The sequence below is a fragment of the Barbus barbus genome, assembly GCF_936440315.1.
Source record: "Barbus barbus genome assembly, chromosome: 10".
NCBI lineage: Eukaryota > Metazoa > Chordata > Actinopteri > Cypriniformes > Cyprinidae > Barbus > Barbus barbus.
Genome location: NC_136738.1, coordinates 9133949 through 9155288, shown reverse-complemented (window position 1 = coordinate 9155288; position 21340 = coordinate 9133949). Strand labels below are relative to the sequence as shown.

The 21340-nt window shown below is 36.1% G+C and overlaps 1 protein-coding gene across 1 annotated transcript; it reads left to right on the top strand.

The window, feature by feature from the left end:
- The first annotated feature begins 18464 nt into the window (after positions 1-18464).
- Positions 18465-20843, top strand: LOC306876050 (homeobox protein Dlx2a). The gene is made up of 3 exons (XM_079426948.1): positions 18465-18952; positions 19260-19444; positions 19814-20843. Exons 1-3 carry the CDS (start codon positions 18622-18624, stop codon positions 20129-20131), a joined length of 834 nt encoding a protein of 277 aa, XP_079283074.1. The 5' UTR covers positions 18465-18621; the 3' UTR covers positions 20132-20843.
- Positions 20844-21340: the final 497 nt, after the last annotated feature.

Sequence of the window (21340 nt, the reverse complement as noted above, 5' to 3'; positions counted from 1 at the left end):
AAAGCAGAGAGAAATTAAATCAGTGTAAGGTAACACTTTATTTTAACGTGTCATTGTTACACGTTGCATGTGCTTACTATTATAATAACAATGAATTATGCATAATCACATGCAAGTAACCCTAAACCAAATCCTAATTGTAACCGTAACCATATAGTAAGCACATGTAGTTAATTAATATTTCTCAGTACCTAAATGTATATTTACACTGTAACAAGGACACCTTGAAAAAAAAGTGTAACCCCAATAATTCTCAAAATAATTCCTGTAAAAATGGTTATTTCTATTCAGAACTGTATAGCTGCCATATTTTTGTTATGGAGAAATTACACAACTGAATGTGAGACAAAAGTGTGAGAGGCATGAGAGTTTGTTTTTTTTTGTCTATGATTGAAGTCTAAAAGATCAAGCCTATGGTTAGTTGAAAGATAGTTGAAAAGGCTTGTCTGAAGCCTGGCGATTGAATGCATCTTGGTAACAAAACACTTTCCTTACAATCAGTACAGTCACAAACCAGACAGTTAAACACGTGACAAAATACACTCATGCTGATGCAGAAACAACCAAATCTAGGCAGTTCACAGTTCCAACAAAAGCTTGAAATCAGCAAAGACTGAATCTGCATAACATCCAGATGGAATTAGCCACATACAGTAGAAAATGACACCAATATAATGACTAGCACGTGCATGTTTCCTGCTGGTGTAGGCAGACACATCCGTAAAGCATGCAGACTATGATTTAAGCCCAGGGAAAAGACATTTTCCTTGCATCAGTGGCTTGGTAAAGTGCTGAGTTTAATCTCAGTGAGAGCTTCCTGATCGGCCAGTGTTGTGACAGAGTTCGGGCTCTTTTGTGAAGCGTGGATCGCTGTAAATATACAGCTCCTGAAGCACAAAAGCTCAGCTCTGGTTTACAAGTGATGGGGGTGGGGGTGCAGAACAATGAGGATGTCAGAACATTGGGACATCACTACATTCCTTCTCAGACCGCTCCTGCTAGTGACGCAGGGAATTGTGGGGGATCCCTCTTTGTTGTGGTTGCAGGGTGGTAAAATGCAGTCACTCTTGAGGTCGAACGGAAAGGAGCTTAAAGGAAAGCAGCAACGGCTGCTGGATGTGCAGACACTCTCTAGTGTGCCATGCACTGAACACTGTCAGAATAGTTTTCTCATGTGTCCATGGGCTTCATATTTGCCTCTGTTCCCAAGATTCCATGCATACCGATGGAAGAGCATGTGTTAATGGAATGTTCAGAGCTTAATATAGGTTAATCTCTATCAAATGCATATGTGACTTACTCTCGATTACCGCATAAAATAATTTGGACACGTCCCACTTTTTTACAGTCTTGTGGGTTTAAAACGGAAACATGAAGCTTTCAAAAAAGTGCACAAATTCTTAAAAAAGGTTAATAAATATTTTTTATTTAAAAGTTGTTGTTTTTTTTGTGCCCTAGTAAAAATGTAGTATATTTAAAATACGTACATTTATTTCATACTAAGTTAATATAGTTCAAATCTATTAACATATTTACTGACATATTACTCGTGACATTAAAAATTGTAAAAATATGATTAAACTTTATTTGGAGTACTACTTGTGCACAATGCACATTTCTTAATATTAAGCCTAAAATGTGTTTTAATGTCACTGTTGATTAGGATTGTATGATCTTTGAATAATATCGGTCTCTAATTGGAAGATATTTAAAGTGTACCTGAAGTACTTGCAATAGTTCCACCTTAGCACAATCAAATATACTTCAGTATATCTTTAGTTGGACTTCAGAACTTCTTCTGCACAATTAAAGTGCATTAAGCACAAAAGTAGTGGTTCTAATTTAGAAGACTTTAAAAAGTGATTAGTTGACTTAACTTCAATTTCTTTTTTAAGGCAACAGGTCTCCTCAATTGTTTTAAGTTAAGTCAACTTATCACTTTTGCAGGGTATTTTTAGGTACATAAATATGTTCATGTATTTGTAGTATACTTAGCATGAAATAAATGAATTTCAAATACATTTTAGTATATTTATTTTTCACTATGGTACTGAATTTCTAATTATTCTTCACCAATGTAACCCCAAGTGTTTTTCTTGTATTCTTGTGCTAATCACGTGGAAGTTCCCACAATGTTTATTGAGGCAAAATAAGGCATGTGAAAGGCACAAGAAATGTTGTTTTGCATTTGTTGTTGTTTTGAAATATTGGTTACATTATGCCACAGGTGACACATCCTGCAACTGAAAAGAAAGACAAATTTTAAGGTTTACTTTGGATAATGATAACATTTCAGGAATATTTGTAATGCATAACCATGCATTATTTACAAACAAGGTAAAAATGAACAAATACTTATAAGACATACTAACAATTAAGAAGCAATAGAATCTGTAGTACCTTTGTGGTAGGTATATTGGAAGTGTACATATTACTGTACATATATATCTAATTATCTATTATATGTATAAAAATCCAGGTTTTGTCATTTAACATCAACTGACATGAACACAAATCAAATTATAATAGGTTTGTGTCCTGTAAATCCTTTAATATTATTATAAATATAATATAATGTAATATAATATTCACACATATTTCAGACATTTTACTGTCAGAATGCATAACTAGTGCTTTATCATTATCACTGATGAAACATGAAGTTTCTTGTTGCCCTGCTGTTTTACTGACAGTCATGTTTTACTGTATTAACACATCAAAGATAAAAAGTTAGTTAAAATGAAAATAATGCTTTATTATAATAATCTAAAACTAACATTATAAAACAAACTAAAATTCTGTATTCCTCTTCACAGTCAACAATAGCAGTTCTCTTTACACACTTAATCAAAGTTACTCTCCTTTCTCTGCTCAGAGTCAACACTGGCAGTTAGTTGTGTCTATGTGAGCTGTAAACTGAGCAAAACAGCATCCTGTGCAAACACCAGATTTTTGACCCTGCTAGATTTTCTCAACAGCAGTAACTGGGGTGAACAAACATTAACTAGCTGTGTACTTTCTAATTTGTCCCGCTCCACACATGGTCAGCATGTTTGAGTAACCTGGCGGAATTTAACCACGGGGTTTGACGCTTAGGGCAGGTCACCATGGAGATGAATAGCTCAGTGAGGTCTGGTGCTCTCTGCAGGGTGTATGAATATGCAGTCTGAAAATAATGAAATTACATTTAAATATGCATCAGTGAGAGGAGTTTGAGGACCTAATCTAAAGTGTTACCAATTAAACACAGAAGTCTACTGATTCAGACAATACATATTTTGTCAAATAACTTCCATTGACATGACTGCAGTTATCATGTAAAATGTTTTCTTACCTCATATATATATATATATATATATATATATATATATATATATATATATATATATATGTATATATACACACTCTCTTAAAAATAAAGGCTCCAAAAGGGTGTTTTTGCAGTGATGCCATTTTGAGAGATGAGAGCCATTTTTGGTTCCCTGAAGAACCTTTCGGTGAACAGTTCTTGAACCATTTTGAAGAACATTCAAAAAATATCTAAAAAACCTTTTCTGTATTTGAAAGGTTCCATGGATGTTCAAGATTCTTCATGGAACCATCAATGCCAATAAAGAACCTTTATTTCTTTTAGGATTGTATATATATTTCGTTTATATTTTCATACTTAGAGATTTTCAACTTCTACTGTCAGCTCAGGAAGATGGTATTCATGCATAATATTAATTTCAACCCTCTAGTTCATTTCTAATCATTTAAACTGACAACCATCCCTACTTTACCCTGTTTGTAAAGCAATCTTATATCAGCTAGTAACGCATAAATGAAATGTTATTCATAGAAATTGATGCATGGGGAATTATCTTACAAGCAAAGACTATAGTGCAATGTGGCTAGACTAGATTTGTAAGGCCCCATCTTGTGTTGTGATCTTTGTATTGCGTGTTGGTCTGCAGGAGGGATCGGGGGCCTGACAGACGGGTAACAGCTCATTAGTGATGCACACAAGTCATAGAGTCTAGACTTTCACCCCCTACATATCTCACGCAACTGATACTGTTTAGCATCTGCTCATTACTACTATATTTTTTCACATCTACAGGTGTCCAGAAATGGTTACACTCTCAGGGTAGACTGCTAGGGTAGGTTTAGGATAGTAGAATAAGTTGACATATACTTGCAAAGTTTCTCATAGTCAGTATGTTATATGTTGTGGACCCATCAAAATAAAGTGTTGGAAGTTATTAAGCAGACAATCTACTAATACTCTAATGACTGCTAGTTGACATGTAATTACAAAATTACTTGCTGTTAGGAGAATGTCTAAAGTGGACTATCGCAATAAAGTGTTACCCCAGAAATGGCCTATAAGTAATACCAAGAAATGAAAGACAGAAGATAATGAAAGGAACCAAGACACGTGGGGAGCTTTGAAAACAGTAAAAAACATTGCATTTAGTCTAGAACTAGTGATGTGCATCTCCATAACTGAGGCCAATGTGATACGCATCTCAATGCATAGTCAACGATACAATACATTAAATGCAGGCTACAAATGAAGCAGCTACCAATGCAATGCGATACGATTTTACAATGTAGTGTGGTCCGATTCCAATTTGATTCAACACAATGTGATTCAATGCAATACGATGCAACGGGAATAAAATAATGCTATGCAATTCAATATGGTACAGATAGTTTGCTTTTATTTCTTTGGTTCAGACAGACATAAAATAAAGCTTCAACAGGCATTGACATTTCCCAACAGCACAGCAGTAATGACTTTATGAACTACTTTAATTCCAAGATCGATACTATTAGAGATAAAATTGTAACCATGCAGCCGTCAGCTACAGCATCGCATCAGATAGTGCCCTATAGATCCCCTGAGGAACAATTCCATTCATTCTCTACTATAAGAGAGGAAGAATTGTATAAACTTGTTAAATCATGAACAATAACATCATCATAAACAAACAACATGTACTGTATGTTAGATGATCCTATTCCATCGAAGCTCCTAAAAGAGGTGATTCCAGAAGTCATAGATCCTCTTCTGACTATTATTAATTTGTCATTGTCATTAGGATATGTCCCCAAAACCTTCAAACAGGCTGTTCTTAAGCCTCTCATTATAAAACCACAGCTTGACCCCCAAAGATCTAGTTAATTACAGACCGATCACGAATCTCCTCTTTCTGTCAAAGATACTAGAAAAGATAGTATGCTCACAATTATATTCCTTCTTAAAGAAAACTGATATCTGTGAGGATTTCCAGTCAGGATTTAGACCGTTTCATAGTACTGAGACTGCTCTCATTAGAGTTACAAATGAACTGCTCTTATCATCTGATCGTGGTTTTATTTCTCTAATAGTGCTACTGGATCTCAGTGCCGTGTTTGACACTATCGACCACAACATTCTTTTGAATAGATTAGAAAACTTTGTTGGCATTAGTGGAAGTAAATTAGCAAGGTTCAAATCGTACTTATCTGACCGCCCTCAATTCGTAGCAGTGAATGAAAAGGTATCATATTGATTACAAGTGCAGTATGGAGTACCTCAAGGCTCAGTACTAGGGCAACTACTTTTCACGCTTTACATGTAACCCTTTGGAGATATCATCAGGGATCATGATGTTAGCTTTCACTGTTATGCTGATGATACTCATCTCTATATTTCTTTGCGGCCTGACGAAACATACCAATTTGAAAAAGTAACGGAATGCATAGTCAATATAAAAAAATGGATAACAAGTAAGAAAATGACTCATTATCCAGTTTTTTATATCGACTATGCATTCTGTTAGTTTTTCAAATTCATCAAGCTGTCTAAAACTTGATGGCTGCTATGTCAGTTCTTTGTCATCAGTTAGGAACCTAGGCATGCTATTTGATGCATTCAATCTCTCCTTCGAAAGCCAAGTTTCTAGCAGTTGTAATACTGCATTTTTCCATCTAAAAAATATATCTAAATTGCGACCTATGCTCTCAATGTCAAATGCAGAAATGTTAATTCATGCGTTCATGACCTCAAGGCTAGATTATTGCAATGCTTTATTGGGTGGTTGTTCTGCATGCTTAATAAACAAACTCCAGCTCAAAATGCAGCAGCTAGAGTTCTTACTAGAACCAGGAAGTATGACCATATTAGCCCGGTTTTGTCAACACTGCACTGGCTCCCTATTAAACTTTGTATAGATTTTAAAATCTTGTTAATTACCGGTACTTATAAAGCCTTGAATGGTTTAGCACCTCAGTACTTGAGCGAGCTCTTATCACACTATAGTCCTCCACTTCCACTGCTCAAAACTCTGACAATTTGATAATATCTTGAATATCAACTGTGGTCGGCAGATCCTTTTCCTATTTAGCGCCCAAACTCAGGAATAAACAAAGAGGAAGATTAGGTCAAACAGTTTTTAAATGTATAACATCAACAATACCGGACAGAGACAATCTGAACAAACTAGAACTAAGTAGGGGTGCTAATGAGGGACAGACAGATGAGGAGGATAAACTATGAGGAACACAGCTGAACTCAATGACACAATCAGACAATGAAGGAAAACTAGGTCACACAGGGCACATGGTAAATGAAAACACAAAGACAGAACGTCCATGGGTGTGACAATAACACACTAACAGATTTCTATTATTCAGATCCATTAAAGGATTGTTAGGCTGCATTAATTAGGTCACCCGGAATTCGGGAACACTTACCATAACACACAATGTACTTGTTACATCATGAGAAGAATGGCATCTATGCTAGTATTAGTCTGTTTGTTTCTTTCTTATTCCGAGGTCACTGCAGCCACCAGATCCAGTCTTTATCCAAATCAGATGGTCACTGCAGTCACCCGGATCCAGTCCGTATCCAGCCCAGATGGTGGATCAGCACCTTGAGACGACCTCTACAGCCCTGAATGTCAGCGGAGATCAGGACAACTAGATGAGCCCTAGAGACAAATCCTCAGTGAAGACCTTGTCTCCTAGTCAGCCATTGGGACAAGACCTCAGGAACCAGATGAGTCCTCAGCACAAACTGCTGGTTCGTCTGGCCAGAGGAGAACTGGCCCCCCGACTGAGCCTGGTTTCTCCCAAGTTTTTTTCTCCATTCTGTTACCGATGGAGTTTTGGTTCCTTGCCACTGTCGCCTCTGGCTTGCTTAATTGGGGACACTAATTTCCAGCGATATCGTCGACTTGATTGCAAAAATACTATTAGAACTGAACTGAGCTGGATGATGACATCACTGAATTCAACGATGAACTGCTTTTAACTGAAAATGTAGTGTTTACTATAGTCCTTTTGCATTACTGACACACTATTTTCCTATTTGATACTTTAAAGCTGCTTGGACACAATCTGTATTGTTAAAAGCACTATAGAAATAAAGGTGACTCGACTTGACTTGACAGACAACAAATTAACTTAAGCTAAGTACCTTCTGACTTCTAACGCCTCGGTCTCCGTAGTGTTGTCATCATTCATTCACGTAGCAGCAGTGGTGATGAGAGAACGTGCTTACTAAACAGTTTAGAGAGAAGAAATCAATCTACGTATAAAATACAGCTCACAAATTATTGGTCACTTTCTAAATAATAAAAGTACAGCACATCGACCTAGGCCTAATTAACTGAATATTTAACAATATTTACTTACTATAGTTGGGGTTAAAATGAGGGTTTTAGTTCAGATTATGTAATTATTTATAATTTATCGCTGTAGTAGTTACATGTCACATGTGTAACAAGGACACTGTAAAATGAGTGGGTAGCAATTTATTTGAAGGTGTCCTTACTACACGTTACATGTATGCACATGCAAGTAAGTAAAGCCTAATCCTAACCCTAACCATATAGTAAGTACATGTAGTTAATTAATATTACTCAGTATTTAAATGTATAATTACACTGTAACAAGGACACCTTAAAATAAAGTGTTACCAAAAAATAGTATGTTTGTATATTGTACTTACATTGGATGTGCATGCAGGTAATTGCCTCTGTAATTACATGGTACTCTCATGGTGTTGATGGTAACCCTAAGCCTACCGGTAATTCTAACCCTATCTAATCCTACTCGTATTCCAAATGCAACAGAAGCACATGTGGATCTTGCAAGAGTTTTGCAGAGTGGCATACAGTGCTTATGCAAATCAATCATGAACAGCCTTAGTATTTTTGAATCTATTTAAAGATAACAAATGACACACTCATGTTGGGGGTTGTGAATAATTGTAATGCCCCTGAGTGCATTGTGTTCATTGATCTGCAGGATGTCATCCATAGACATTCTAGCTCTGTCCGTCACTGATGCTAAACAAACACAGTTCTCCATATGGCAGATGATAAACTTATTCAGAGATGTCTACATGCTGTCTGTCCTAACAGTGTTTCTAACTTTCTGTGTCACTTTAATCAATTAGTCCTCTGCCCATACAGAACGATGGATGTCAAGGTTGAAAACTGGTGAGCATTGTGATGATAACATTGCATCAAACATCCAGCAAACACTCTAAATAAATATTTTGGCCTAAATTTATAGGGACAGTTAAAAAAATCTCTTCTTCACCTTTATGCTGTTCCAAATCTTGTCTTGTCTTGCCCTGCCTTGTTTGGATTTGATTAAAGTTATTTGTTATTTGAGTTTACCTCCTCGTCTGCGTGTTCCTGTATCCTCCTTGTGTGTGCACCGTGACAGTAACATCTAAGTTAACTGTTTTTTTGTTTTTTTTCCCCACGTCAAAATTATATTTTATTATGAATCAAGGAAACAATTAAGGTAAGGTAACGATTGCAGGTTACCAATTTACATGTACTTTTTTTTTTTTTATTAAATCTAAAAAATTAGTTTCACAACGACCAAATTTATGCTGATTCTACGCAATGTGCATTTTGAAAATATGATTGTTTAAATAAAATGTAAACATACATAAATACACATAATAATAATATGCATTAAAATAAATCTTACCTGTTTCATTTATGTATGACTGACAAATATTAGGATTATTAGTATATTTATTGTAAAACTGTGTAATCCAAATGGATGGACATTTTGGACACACTTTATTTTAAGGTCCAATTCTCACTATTAACTATTAACTATGACTTTTACCTCAATATACTCTTAATTTGCTGCTTATAAATAGTTAAGGTAGAAGTTATGTTTAGGTATGGGGTGGATTAAGGGATCTAGAATATGGTCATGCAGAATAAGGCATTAATATGTACTTTATAAGTACTAATAAACAGCCAATATGTTAGTAATTTACATGCTAATAAGCAACTAGATAATAGTGAGAACTGGTCCTCAAAATAAAGTGTTACTGAAATGTTATACAATTCAATGCATACATCTTAAATTTAGGCCTAAATATTTAGTTAGTACAGATACTGAATTTCTGTTGATGCATTTGACCATCATCAAGATCATTAAAGGTGAAATATATGATTGGTTCCTTAATGGTGGTGCCGAATTTTGTGTTGCAAAAGATGTGTACTCATTTAACTGTGTGTGAAGGCAGCTACTGGAAGAGGAACAGGGCTATGCTGGACTTGATTTATAAGTCACATGCTCTGCTCTCTGGAGCCATTAATGTGAACCGGGGCCGAATTTCACTTGGCAGACTCTTGCACCTCCCCCACTTGTTATCGATCCTAGGATATTTAGGCTTGGTGCACCAATAATGGAAAAAAAGGAGAAATCCTCAACAGTTCTAGAAAAGAAAGCATGCTGGGAAACTGTGAGGTTATTCCACTGATAGAAGACAATTCACAATCGCTTGTAGAGTCTCTTTGTGTTTTTGTATATCCTGCATGCTTTATTTGATGCTTGTGATTGATGATGACTGTAAGAGTAGTATTCACCTTTGACCCTCACTACAGTACAGCCTCAACACTGATTCGCCCCTGGTGACTGATGAATACCTAATGAAGAACTTTAAATGCTTTAAAGTTTATTAAGCATTTATTAATGCATTCCACGCAGAACCACAAAAGTCTTCTTTAATAATTTGTATAGTTAGAAATGTCAGTCTATTTACAGTCCAGTGTAGCTCAATTTTGACTTATTTTGAACACACAAAACATACATGGGATGATATTCATAGCTGTCATTTCATCAGAGGCAGAGGAAAATTGCTGAACCAAGTAGGCAGGCAAGCATATAAATGTTGGTACCTTTTAAAAGTGTGAGCTTTGTTTGCTAAACCTTTGCTTTAAAGGTTTATAAGGTACTTAAATAGGTATATTATCTGTCATGCTTTGCTCTATTCTATTAAGAATTCTTCTTGAGCAAAGATTTTATTATAAATATTATTGCTATTTAGAATTTCCACCATTCCAAGTACATTTAGTGGGTTGAAGCATCAGGAACAGCACTTCTGTGACAGTTTTTTTTCCCTTTCTCATGTTGTTTGGGAAGCCTAAGCATAGTGCTAAGCATAGCATGTTTCAACAACAACAACAACTTTAACAACAACAAAAGTAATTAATAATCAGCATTAATTATATGTTTTCCGGTTAATTTCATGTCAGTAGTGTTATCAATGCTAAAATCTAGAATTTTATAAAGAACTAGTGTAGAATTTTAAGTTAAAGTAGCCTACTTCCAACTTCAAAGGAAGAGGAGGTTGTTAAAATATTAGTGCTTTCCCCACCATACTGTAATGGAAATCAATTTACTTTTAAATTTTCACTTGGTTAACATGTATAATTGCATTTTATTGTTTAATGCCCATGTGAATCGTTTGTATTAGTATGTTTATTTAATGGCATATTTAATCCATCCAAAACAAAAGAAAAGCTGGAGCACAGAGCTTCTAGGAACAGAATTCAACCCAAACCATTTGTAAGCAACAAACTGAAAACACAGGGCATTAAATACACAGAAGATGAAGAACTAAACAAGGGACAGGTGAGCATAATCAATGAGAACGAATTATTAACTATGACAACAAATGGAAAACAGAAATAAATGACAGAAAGAGCTGAACTGAGACTGTCTAATCACTGCATGATGTTACAGTAAAAGCTTTTCTTGATGCATAAAATAAAGTTGAAAGCGAAATCTGAATTCTGTAAATCAGAGAGTCAACAAAACTAGAGAATGACCCAGTTGCTATGAGACAATGTTCTAAGGTAGTGTAATAGAATATCTTTTTGTTCCACAATCCAAATCCCCCCGAAACAAACAAACAACAAAACACCCCCCCCCCCACACACACACAATGAAGAACAAATAAAATAGGGTAAAAAAAAACAGTTTTAGCAAGGTGCCAGCACACCTTTTATACTGAAAGAGTGTGATGCACTGACTGTCTGTGTATTTGAGCTGAAGTAGGGTGTGAATAGAGAACGAGGTCAATGTTCTTTATTGTTGTGACTACAATCCATGAAATCACAAATAACGGAATCCAATCTCATCCTTATCTGTCTCTTTTGTCTTTTCAAATGAACAACTCTCTAAAAGACACATCAGAGTCTGAGAAATATAGAAAGCCAAATGAGAGCCATTCTAGTATAGTGTGCTAAATAATTCATGAGCTTTTTATGATTGATAAAACATTTATGAAGTCAGTCCATTTGACAGATTTCCAAGTGGCCACTACCATTATTTGTCATCATTAGTCACACTTTTTTCCCTCTGAATCCTTTCACATTAAACTAGATTGAATATTAAAAATATAAAAAACAAAGCATTTTTTAAATTCTGCTGATTTTTAAAACCAGCAGTGTCCCAAAATCCTCACACAGCTGTGAATGATCTGCTGTGAATGGATGCCAAACTTGTGTGGAATCAGCATGAATAGTCCTGAAACCGTAATGCAACAGAGAGTGCCGATTTTATTATGACAGCATGATTTAAAGGATCATATTCTGCTAACTCAACCATAAATACGCACAGCTTTGACATCAGCCGGTATGCCACCTGCTCCCTGCCTCATCTTGTTATTTGCATCTGATTGAACAATGTGTCAGCTGGCCTGCACTGCCTGGTGCAACAGATCTCACAAAACTGTTATGTGCATGACAAACTCACAGTTGCATGGATTGAAAACAGTACATAAGTAAACCCTGTAAAGAGGAGTCAATAGAAATTGTCACCTATATGCTTTTACTCATACATTAATCTTAAGTAAGCATGGTGGGTAATGAAATTAATCCTGAGGAAACACATACTATATAAAAAAAAATTTTTGACTGTGGACAAATGCATATACATTCAGTTAAAGTAACTTGGCATACTCAATTAGAGTAACTTACAGCACATTCAGGATGCATGTCTTGAGTATGCATGATTTTTATGAATTAAACCCATGACTAGCCTTAATCATTGGAACCCATAACAAGTGTCTGCCAAATAAAAAATGACCAATCTGTGATGTAAAATTACAACCCCAATTCCAGAGAAGTTGGACATTTTGTAAAATTCTCTTTTATTTAATTGACAAATGCACAAAGAAAAGATTTCCAAAGTTTTCACTGACCAACGTAAATGTATTTTGTAAATATTAACAAATTTATTTTTTTATGGCTGCAACACATTCCAAAAAACTTGGGACAGAGGCAAAATAAAAGTGAAAAGGTTATAGAATATCCATGTTAAACTGTTTTGAAACAGTTCAAAGTAAGCAGGTGAATTGGTAATAGGTAAAGGTATCATGGGTATAAAATGAGCATTTCAGTCTTTGCAAGCAAAGCTGGATCATGGCTCATCACTTTGTGGCAAATTTCACGAGAGAAGTGTCAAACAAATCAAAAATCACATTTCGCAATGCAAAATTGCAAAGAATTTAGGTCTTTCACCAACTACCATATATATTATTGTGAAAAGATTTAGGGAATCCAGAGAAATCACAGTACATTTAGGGCAAAGCAGGAAACCTCAGTTGAAAGTTCTTGACCTTTGAGCCCTCAGACGGCATTGCACAAGTCTGCCACAGTCTGCTGCTGCATCAAGAAATGCAACTTGAATATCTGTTACTCTAAGAGAAAGCTATACATCAATTATAAGCAGCGATGCTGCCGGGTACAGATGTGTTATTTACAAGTCTGCAGTTCACAAATGAATAATTTTCTCTGTATAACAGTTTTCTTTGTATAAATGTGTCAGTTATGATGGACAATGTATTGTTATGAATGTTTTAGAATTGTTTAGGCTGAATATAGCCTGCTTTAACAAACTGTTCTTGTGCCTGGCTGTTCTGGTGGTTGGTATCACTGACCAAAAGGCAACAGTTCAAAGAGAGAGAGTTGGCAGGGTGTGTGGGGTCCAAAGTGATTTTCTTAGCCCTTTTCCTCACTCTGAAGGGCACAAATATTCCTCTCAGCAGTTCTGACTGTCTGCTGTAGCCTCTTGATGTCTGATTTGGTAGCTGAACCAAACCAGACAGTCCTGGTCCAACTACTCCTCTCGCTAGTACACCTTGTCCTCTCCCTGGTCCAATCAGTCCTTTTCCTCGTCCTAACTGTTCCTCACCCTCGTCCAACGCTCCCTCCTCCAAATATTTTCTTTCTTTTTATGCTTTTCTGTGTTGGTCTGTATTGTTTTGAATAAAATCCAGAGAGTGCCTTTTTATTGTGCATGGCCATGTATGGAAAGACTTGGAGTTATTCATTAAGATTGGCATCAGCTATTTCTCAATTATTAGTAATTAAAATAATATTAGCAGCTCTTTTAAGCTGCTTTTGTTGCAGAAATAGACTCTTTACACAATATTTAAAATTTGGAACATTGGGTTTTCATTTCTGTCATGATGCGTTTAAGCATTTGTAAAAAAGATAAGAAAGATCCATGATTTTTGGTATGGGGTAAGCTTGTGTGAAAAGAACATTTAAGCATTTTAGAAATGTGTTAATTGACTGAATATTGTGTGAAAAATTTCCCAAGTTCTCTGGAACTGGGGTTGTAAAGTAAAGTCACACCGATTGAGACTGTTCTTTATTGTATCTCTTCAACTGCATGTGAACACCCTCCTCTCTGTGTATGAAAAGCTCACCTCACAAGTCTCTGTTTGAATATTTACTCATCACACAACACATCACATATGCTGTCTGTCCTGACAAACAGCCTCTGAACAGAGTACTACATGCCTCTTGGTTAATGGTTTGTTCTCATTCTGCTACTTGTTAAACTTCTTAAACATATCATAAGCCCAGGAACCACAAAGACTGAGATTCTCAACTGGAAAATATCCATTAACCACAGTTAGGGACCACCAGTCTGTGAAAACACTATCAAAATAAGGTCCTGTTACACATTTACTGTATGAATATGAATATGAAAATTCAGCTGTGAGTATTTGATGACTACATCTCAACACTGCTAACAACACTATCAACCAGTCTAAAATGCGAACAAGAGTGTGCTTCAATTGCACATCTCTGTTAAAACTGTAGTAAACAAAGAAAAACGTTGTTTGTAATGTTTACAGAAGTGACTGTAAACATGCTACAGTTAAAATATGTTAATTACCTTGAATTACCATATATTTTTCTGTGAAAAAAAAAACAGTAAAGGATATATATATATATATATATATATATATATATATATATATATAAAATTAGCATTATATCATGCTGTAAAACAGGCTACAAACAACAATATGCCATCCCATAATGTTGGCAACCACAGCTGCCATATTTTTTACCATAAATTTAACAGGATATTTTTTTACAGTGTTCTCAGCCCGCTGAGTTGAGAAGTCAACTAATGCATCTACTTCCTCCTTGTCTATTGAAAATAGATTCCCTTACTAAAACTTGATCACATTTCTGGATTTTCTTCATTGCAAACAAGCAAGCAAACAACTAAGATGTTCATTCATCTTGAGAAAGTTAACAGATACCACAATGGCACTGCTGTTAATGCTGGTATCACCTTGTGAGAAGACATATCAAACCACTGGCTCATTTCCAGCTTTTGTACTTGCTGATACAGATGCTGACCTCAGCATTTCAGAAAAGAATGCACTTAGATATGAGTCAACAGTGACACCACAGACAATTTTAGGCTGACAGATAACTATAGCAGCTAACTGAAAGATCCTTGCAAACACAGCAAGGGACAGACTGGATTAGACTGGAAAAAGTGCTTGCTCTTTAGCAGAACGTGACCTCAATCCATCCGTATAAGCAAATGTATAACACTTAAAGGAATATTCTGGGTTCCATGACAAATTCAGCCACTGTTGATTACATCAAATAATACTAATAATAATTTTGAGTCATCACTATTTTTATTTTACAGTGATTTTAAGGGCAGAAATGTGAAACTTATAATTATAATATATTTAATTAATCTCTTAAAACTCAGCATCAAAGCTATAGGCTACATTTGGACATAACTTTACACACACAAGGTTAGAAAGTGATTTAAACCATGTGATCATATTCTTTATCTGTTGTGGTTATGCTTTTGAAACAGCAAGGATTTTATGGCCCTATTTACTGCCATTAAGTCCTTCACTGTAAAACCGGATTTTTATTCCTTTATGACCACTAGTTATATTCATGTTCTTATGAAGCAAATTATTATTGTTGTTGTAACCATTCTACTTTCTGTTCATATTTGTATAGGCTTTGAAGACGTAGAAACGTCACATAAACGACTTGTTGCAACACAGTCATATAAAATACTCAAGAAATAAACAAAACATTCAGTTTGACAAAGATATTCAAATATCATGCAATATAACATTTAGCTTATACTTATGCATATTAGGCTATGCAGACAAACGTTTTGTAAATCGAACTGTAAGTCGGTGGAGTAGGCCTACAAACGACAAAAAAACTAGCTGCTGTTCTTTTCATTGCGCGGAGAGCAGAGCCACCTGCCAGCTCGCTGCTGTAACTGCTGCCAGGGTCCAAATACATTTCTGGATCTTAGAATGTTATGAATTTCAATTAGGTCATTCTGGCGTTGCTTGATTTGCAGAAACTAATAGTATTAATTTGCTTAGCCTTTGCAATAGCAGAATGCGACAATTTCGTAGCTGCATGAGAGCGGGGCACAACCTAACACTTTTTGACTTTCTCAATTGGGCAAGGGGTTCAGAGTATAATGTTTTATGTATATGCATATGTTTTTCTTTATTTACCCTCAAAAAATGGAAATGTGACAACATGCCCCGTGGGTACATTGTAACATCTGAGGGGCACGTTATGACATCTTAAAATGCTATCTGATCTAATGAAAAAATATACAAGACAAACTAAAATATGTTGTCAATAAAATAAAATGATTCACTTTTTCAAATAAAATAATGGCGTTGTTTAAGAATGAAAGATAATCTGATTTTTGGAGTTTGACTCTGAACACAAGTTTACCGGGAGAAAGTCATATAATCTAATTAACATTCACGAGCCTCAGGATTAGAGGAATAATTTCGCTTCCTCAAGTGGTCACTACACTGGATGTGATCCCGCGCACTGTCAGTAGAGGTGCTGCTGCTATTTAAATGACCTTTTGACAAACTGTTGCTGTGATGAGTGGGTAAGCAAGGCAGATGATTCAGATCTCAAATATGCTGGAAAAGTCGTTATTAGTTGCCTCTCATATCGGCTTTTTAAAAAGTGAATTCAGACTCTGATCTATTGCTTTCGAGATATTAAAATGCTAAAAAGGGATAATGTGCCCGATCGGATAGCTATAAATTATGAAATCTGTTCATGTCTCAAAGGGACAGTTGTCTTGATTATTTGGACATATTATTTGATATCCATTTGTCATTTTATTTAGACATATGCTTTTTTAATTTATTTTTTTATATTCTTAAATGTTTTCTTAAATACGAAAAGCCCTTTCAATAAATATTCGATGTGTAGCCTATTAAATGTGCCATATGAAACACCATATGTAAAATTAATGATACATGCAACATGGAGATTCAAGGTAACATAGCCTGTATTAGGCTATAACTTTTAGTTGGCTTATAGTTGGAATGTTGTAAACCCGCACAATTAAATATAAATTTTCATTGTTTTATGCAGAACATTATTTGATGTATTATATTTACACGAACACATACGTACACAAAGCTTCGCTCGCTGTTCAATATTTTATCTTCAGAAATCCACATGCGGGTCGGAGCGCGCTTCCAGGGTCAGAGACATTTACCCAGCAGTCTGAGGCCTTGAGTGATCCTGCAAATAAGCAGATCTATCTATCTATCTGTCTGTCTGTCTGTCTGTCTATCTGTCTGTCTATCTATCTATCTGTCTGTCTGTCTGTCTGTCTGTCTGTCTGTCTGTCTGTCTGTCTGTCTATCTATCTATCTATCTATCTATCTATCTATCTATCTATCTATCTATCTATCTATCTATCTATCTATCTATCTATCTATCTGTCTGTCTGTCTGTCTGTCTGTCTGTCTGTCTGTCTGTCTATCTATCTATCTATCTATCTATCTATCTATCTATCTATCTATAGAAACATACAAACATACAAACATATTCCATCTCAGTAGGCTACATTTCTACTGTTTCAGCAACAATAACGCCACTGTTTTATTTGTTTGTTAGGTTGGTTGGTTTTTATTTGGCTTGCAAATGCCTGTATAGCCTATACGTAAAAGAATGAGTGCAATAATGAAACCAGCGAATTCTGTAAATTGGATGCTGCCAGCAGGTTAGCACTGTTGTAAACTGGAGGATAAGGGATGGACTAGCCTTTATCTACTGTCTATCTAGACACTTTATTTAGTCAGATACTCTTAAACAATGTCAAACGCATTTGTCTAAAATTATAAAATACTTTATTTTTAGAGTGATGTTTAGGACAACAGCAGTAAATTCAGAACAAATGTGGTATTTTCACCGACAAGTGTCGCAGCAGGTTAGGATGTCATGCATACCATGCAGAAAAGAGCTGCTCCTTAGCGTTATTTAAGACCTAAACAAATCTGAAGTCTAAAGTCTAATTGCTGGGTTGAAATCATATTTCTATTTTAAGAAGAAACATTGCAAAGTGTGCACTTCCATTATATTTGCTTTCCAGGCATGCGGCAATTTGGTTTTGCGCGTTAAAGGTAACCCATCATCTGTAAAAGCTCCTGAAGCGTAATTCAAACGCAGTCAACTGTGAGCGTTGGTTTAAACGTTTAATAATAAAACAACAAACGTTTTAGGGATTCACAGAAGAAGTCCATGCATTCAGAATATAGACCTTACGTGAAATATGAATCAAAGTTTCATGACGGTTTTCATTTGAACACGCTATGTAAATGATAGCCTACGTTAAACATTATGTATAAAATATATATTTGTCAATGTTTTTAAAGAAATAAAATATGAAGTGTGTTTCATGCAGCACAGAATATTGCAGTTAACCATCAACATGAGCATGCATATGTGAGCCGTGTGTATCCTGCATTCATTGGCTGCTTCAGGCGCACAAGTTCATCCTCCCCTGTGACGCGCGATAAATGTCCGTCCTCCTACATCTCTGCTGACAGACAATCACAGTTCTGCTTTGCGTCGCGTCTGCGTTTGTATCCTTCCAAAGCGGAATGCAACTCAACTCAGAAACTGTATTTAGTTTTGCGCGTTAGGAGAGCTTTTATGGGTTTGCTCATTCGTTGGACTTACATTTAGGTATTTTTGCGTTATGAAAAACATGACTGGAGTTTTTGACAGCCTCAGTACAGATATGCATTCAAACCAGATTACCTCCAACAGTTACCACAGTCTGCACAAATCCCAGGAATCACCGACTCTTCCGGTCTCCACCGCTACCGACAGCAGCTACTATAATAATAACCAGCAGGCCGGGCAATGCGCAGGCTCTCCGTACGACCAGATCAGCTCTTACCAGTACCAGAACCACAGCATGAACAGCGTCCAGTACAACACCAAATCATATGAACTGGGCTTCGTCAACGCGTTTGGCCCCTACGGCACGTACGGCTCCTGCTCCTCACCAACTCCTGCAGATGCTGGTAATTATATCTATCTTGCTTACTTTACGTTGTGGCCACAATTGACCTTAACATTGTAATGTTAGCCTACTGTGTTTGCATGATTACTGAGCAATAGTAAAGAACAACGTTTAAAGCAATGGATAAATGAATCATTATTTTTTATATGAGATTCCTTTAATTGCGCATGTTGTTGTGATTAATAATAATATCTGCAACCTAAAATATTGGTTTTATTTTATAAAGGTTTTATTTAAAAATATTAGTTTGGGACAACTCAGTTCTTTCAGGCGTATTTACAACTATGTGTGTTTGTTTTCTCCCCCAGAAAAAGAGGAAAGTGAACCTGAAATTCGAATGGTTAATGGAAAACCAAAGAAAGTCAGAAAACCTCGTACTATTTACTCGAGTTTCCAGATGGCGGCCCTGCAGAGGAGGTTTCAGAAGACTCAGTATCTGGCCTTGCCGGAGAGAGCTGAACTAGCCGCTTCTCTGGGCCTCACGCAAACACAGGTACGGATAGACGCTTTCTAAAACTTGATAAAATACCAGCCAACAAATATCACTTCAAAAATTATTATTATTATTATTATTTTGATATAAGAAAATGCTAATTAATTTCTGACCTAAGAAAATAGGGATTTAATAATAATAATAATAATAATGATAATAATGATGATAATAATAATAGACACCTTATTCCCGTCCTTTAATTTTATAACAATCAGTGATCAGAACGGTTACAAAATTTGAAATTATTACAATACAATACAGAGGTACTATTAAAAAAAAATCTTATTTGTAAAATATTCAGATTATGTAACAGCAGTTCCACTAGGTGTACAATGCTGCTCAAGATACTGAGTTGTCGTTGTTTTTCAGGTAAAAATCTGGTTCCAGAATCGTCGTTCGAAGTTCAAGAAGTTGTGGAAAAGTGGAGAAATCCCACCCGAGCAGCATGTGGCCTCCAGTGAGTCTCCACCTCAGCCTTCTCCGCCTCTCAGCGCGGCCTGGGACTTCGCGCACAGCCAGAGAATGAGCATTGTTAACACGGGTTTGTCCCAGAGCAGCAGCCCCCCGAGCACAACTACCCCTTCCTTTCTGATGAACTACCCCTGGTACTCATCCACGAACTCTGCGAACCATCTACAGCCGCCACATCACCACAACACAACTGTCAGCGCCGGGACCATATTTTGACTCGACAGACTCTAAACAAAAACTGCGGAATTCATTTTGTGAACTTGCATCAAATGACTTTTAAGCCTGTTTTTCCACGTTGATCATTGCCAGTGCGTTTTGGGCGTAACACTGTTTCTTTTCATGCAATGTCTTCAACAAGCAGCCACTAAAGAATCAAACATATACAATTATTTTTGTATTTATTTATTTAGTTCTATGGGTGGTACATCAGTGGATTAAAGCAGTTGTTCGGTGAACTACTATTATCCAAAGCCTAGAGAACTCATGCGGACATTAATGGAGTGAATATTGCAGCAGGGTGTAAGAGCATATGTAGCACAACCTGAAGCTGTTCGGTGCCTTTTGCAAATAACTTAACTGTCTCTTAATGTGTTTCATGCACCTGTCTTTGATTTGTTTTTAGAATTTTTGTTCGTTTTATATTTAGTGCGTAAGGTAAGTTGGAAATCTGGTGTCCGTCTCTGTGTGTTCCACCGCGTCTATTTAATAATGTTGTCATTTGTATATCATATAGGGTTCTCACTGTTTTAAATAATGTGGACGAAACACTAATGGAAAACACTCGTAAGCTACTGATTGTCCTAAAGTCATTTTCACATGTAAAAAGGATATTTTCTCTTGAGTACTTTGTTTTAGACTATTTATTTTGAAAACATTTCTGACACTATAATGATTCAGACTTATTTAAATAAAACCTTTCATGTGAATGAATTTCTTATGTATCTGTTCACTGGAGATTTCGAATGTAGTTTAATTCCTTCTCTCTGTTTAGTTCACTGTTGGTATGGTTTATTTCGCAGATCTGTCCACGCCTTCTTCTTTTTGCTTCGGCGCCAGTTGAGTCTCTAGTCTTTAATAAGTCTGGCTGGAGACGCGATGCAACGTCTTGTAAATGTTTCCCACAAAACCCACAAATTTAGGCTATCTTTTGTTGACTAACGTGACAGGTGTGTCTAGCTTTCTCTGTAATAAGTAGGTCAAGAGAGTTTATGCAACCTTTTTTTGGGTGGGAGTCGGAAAATAGCTTGAACACGGTTCTTCTTTAAATTCACTATAGGCACTATAGTATGACTTTTCTTACATTTTCGGATACATAAAACTTCAGGACAAAGGCTCGGAGAGCCCAACAGTAGCGCCTCGGGCTGGGAATGAGCGCGCAAACACGCCCCGGCATGAAGGCGTTCTGCTGGGTTCAGACTCTCTGGA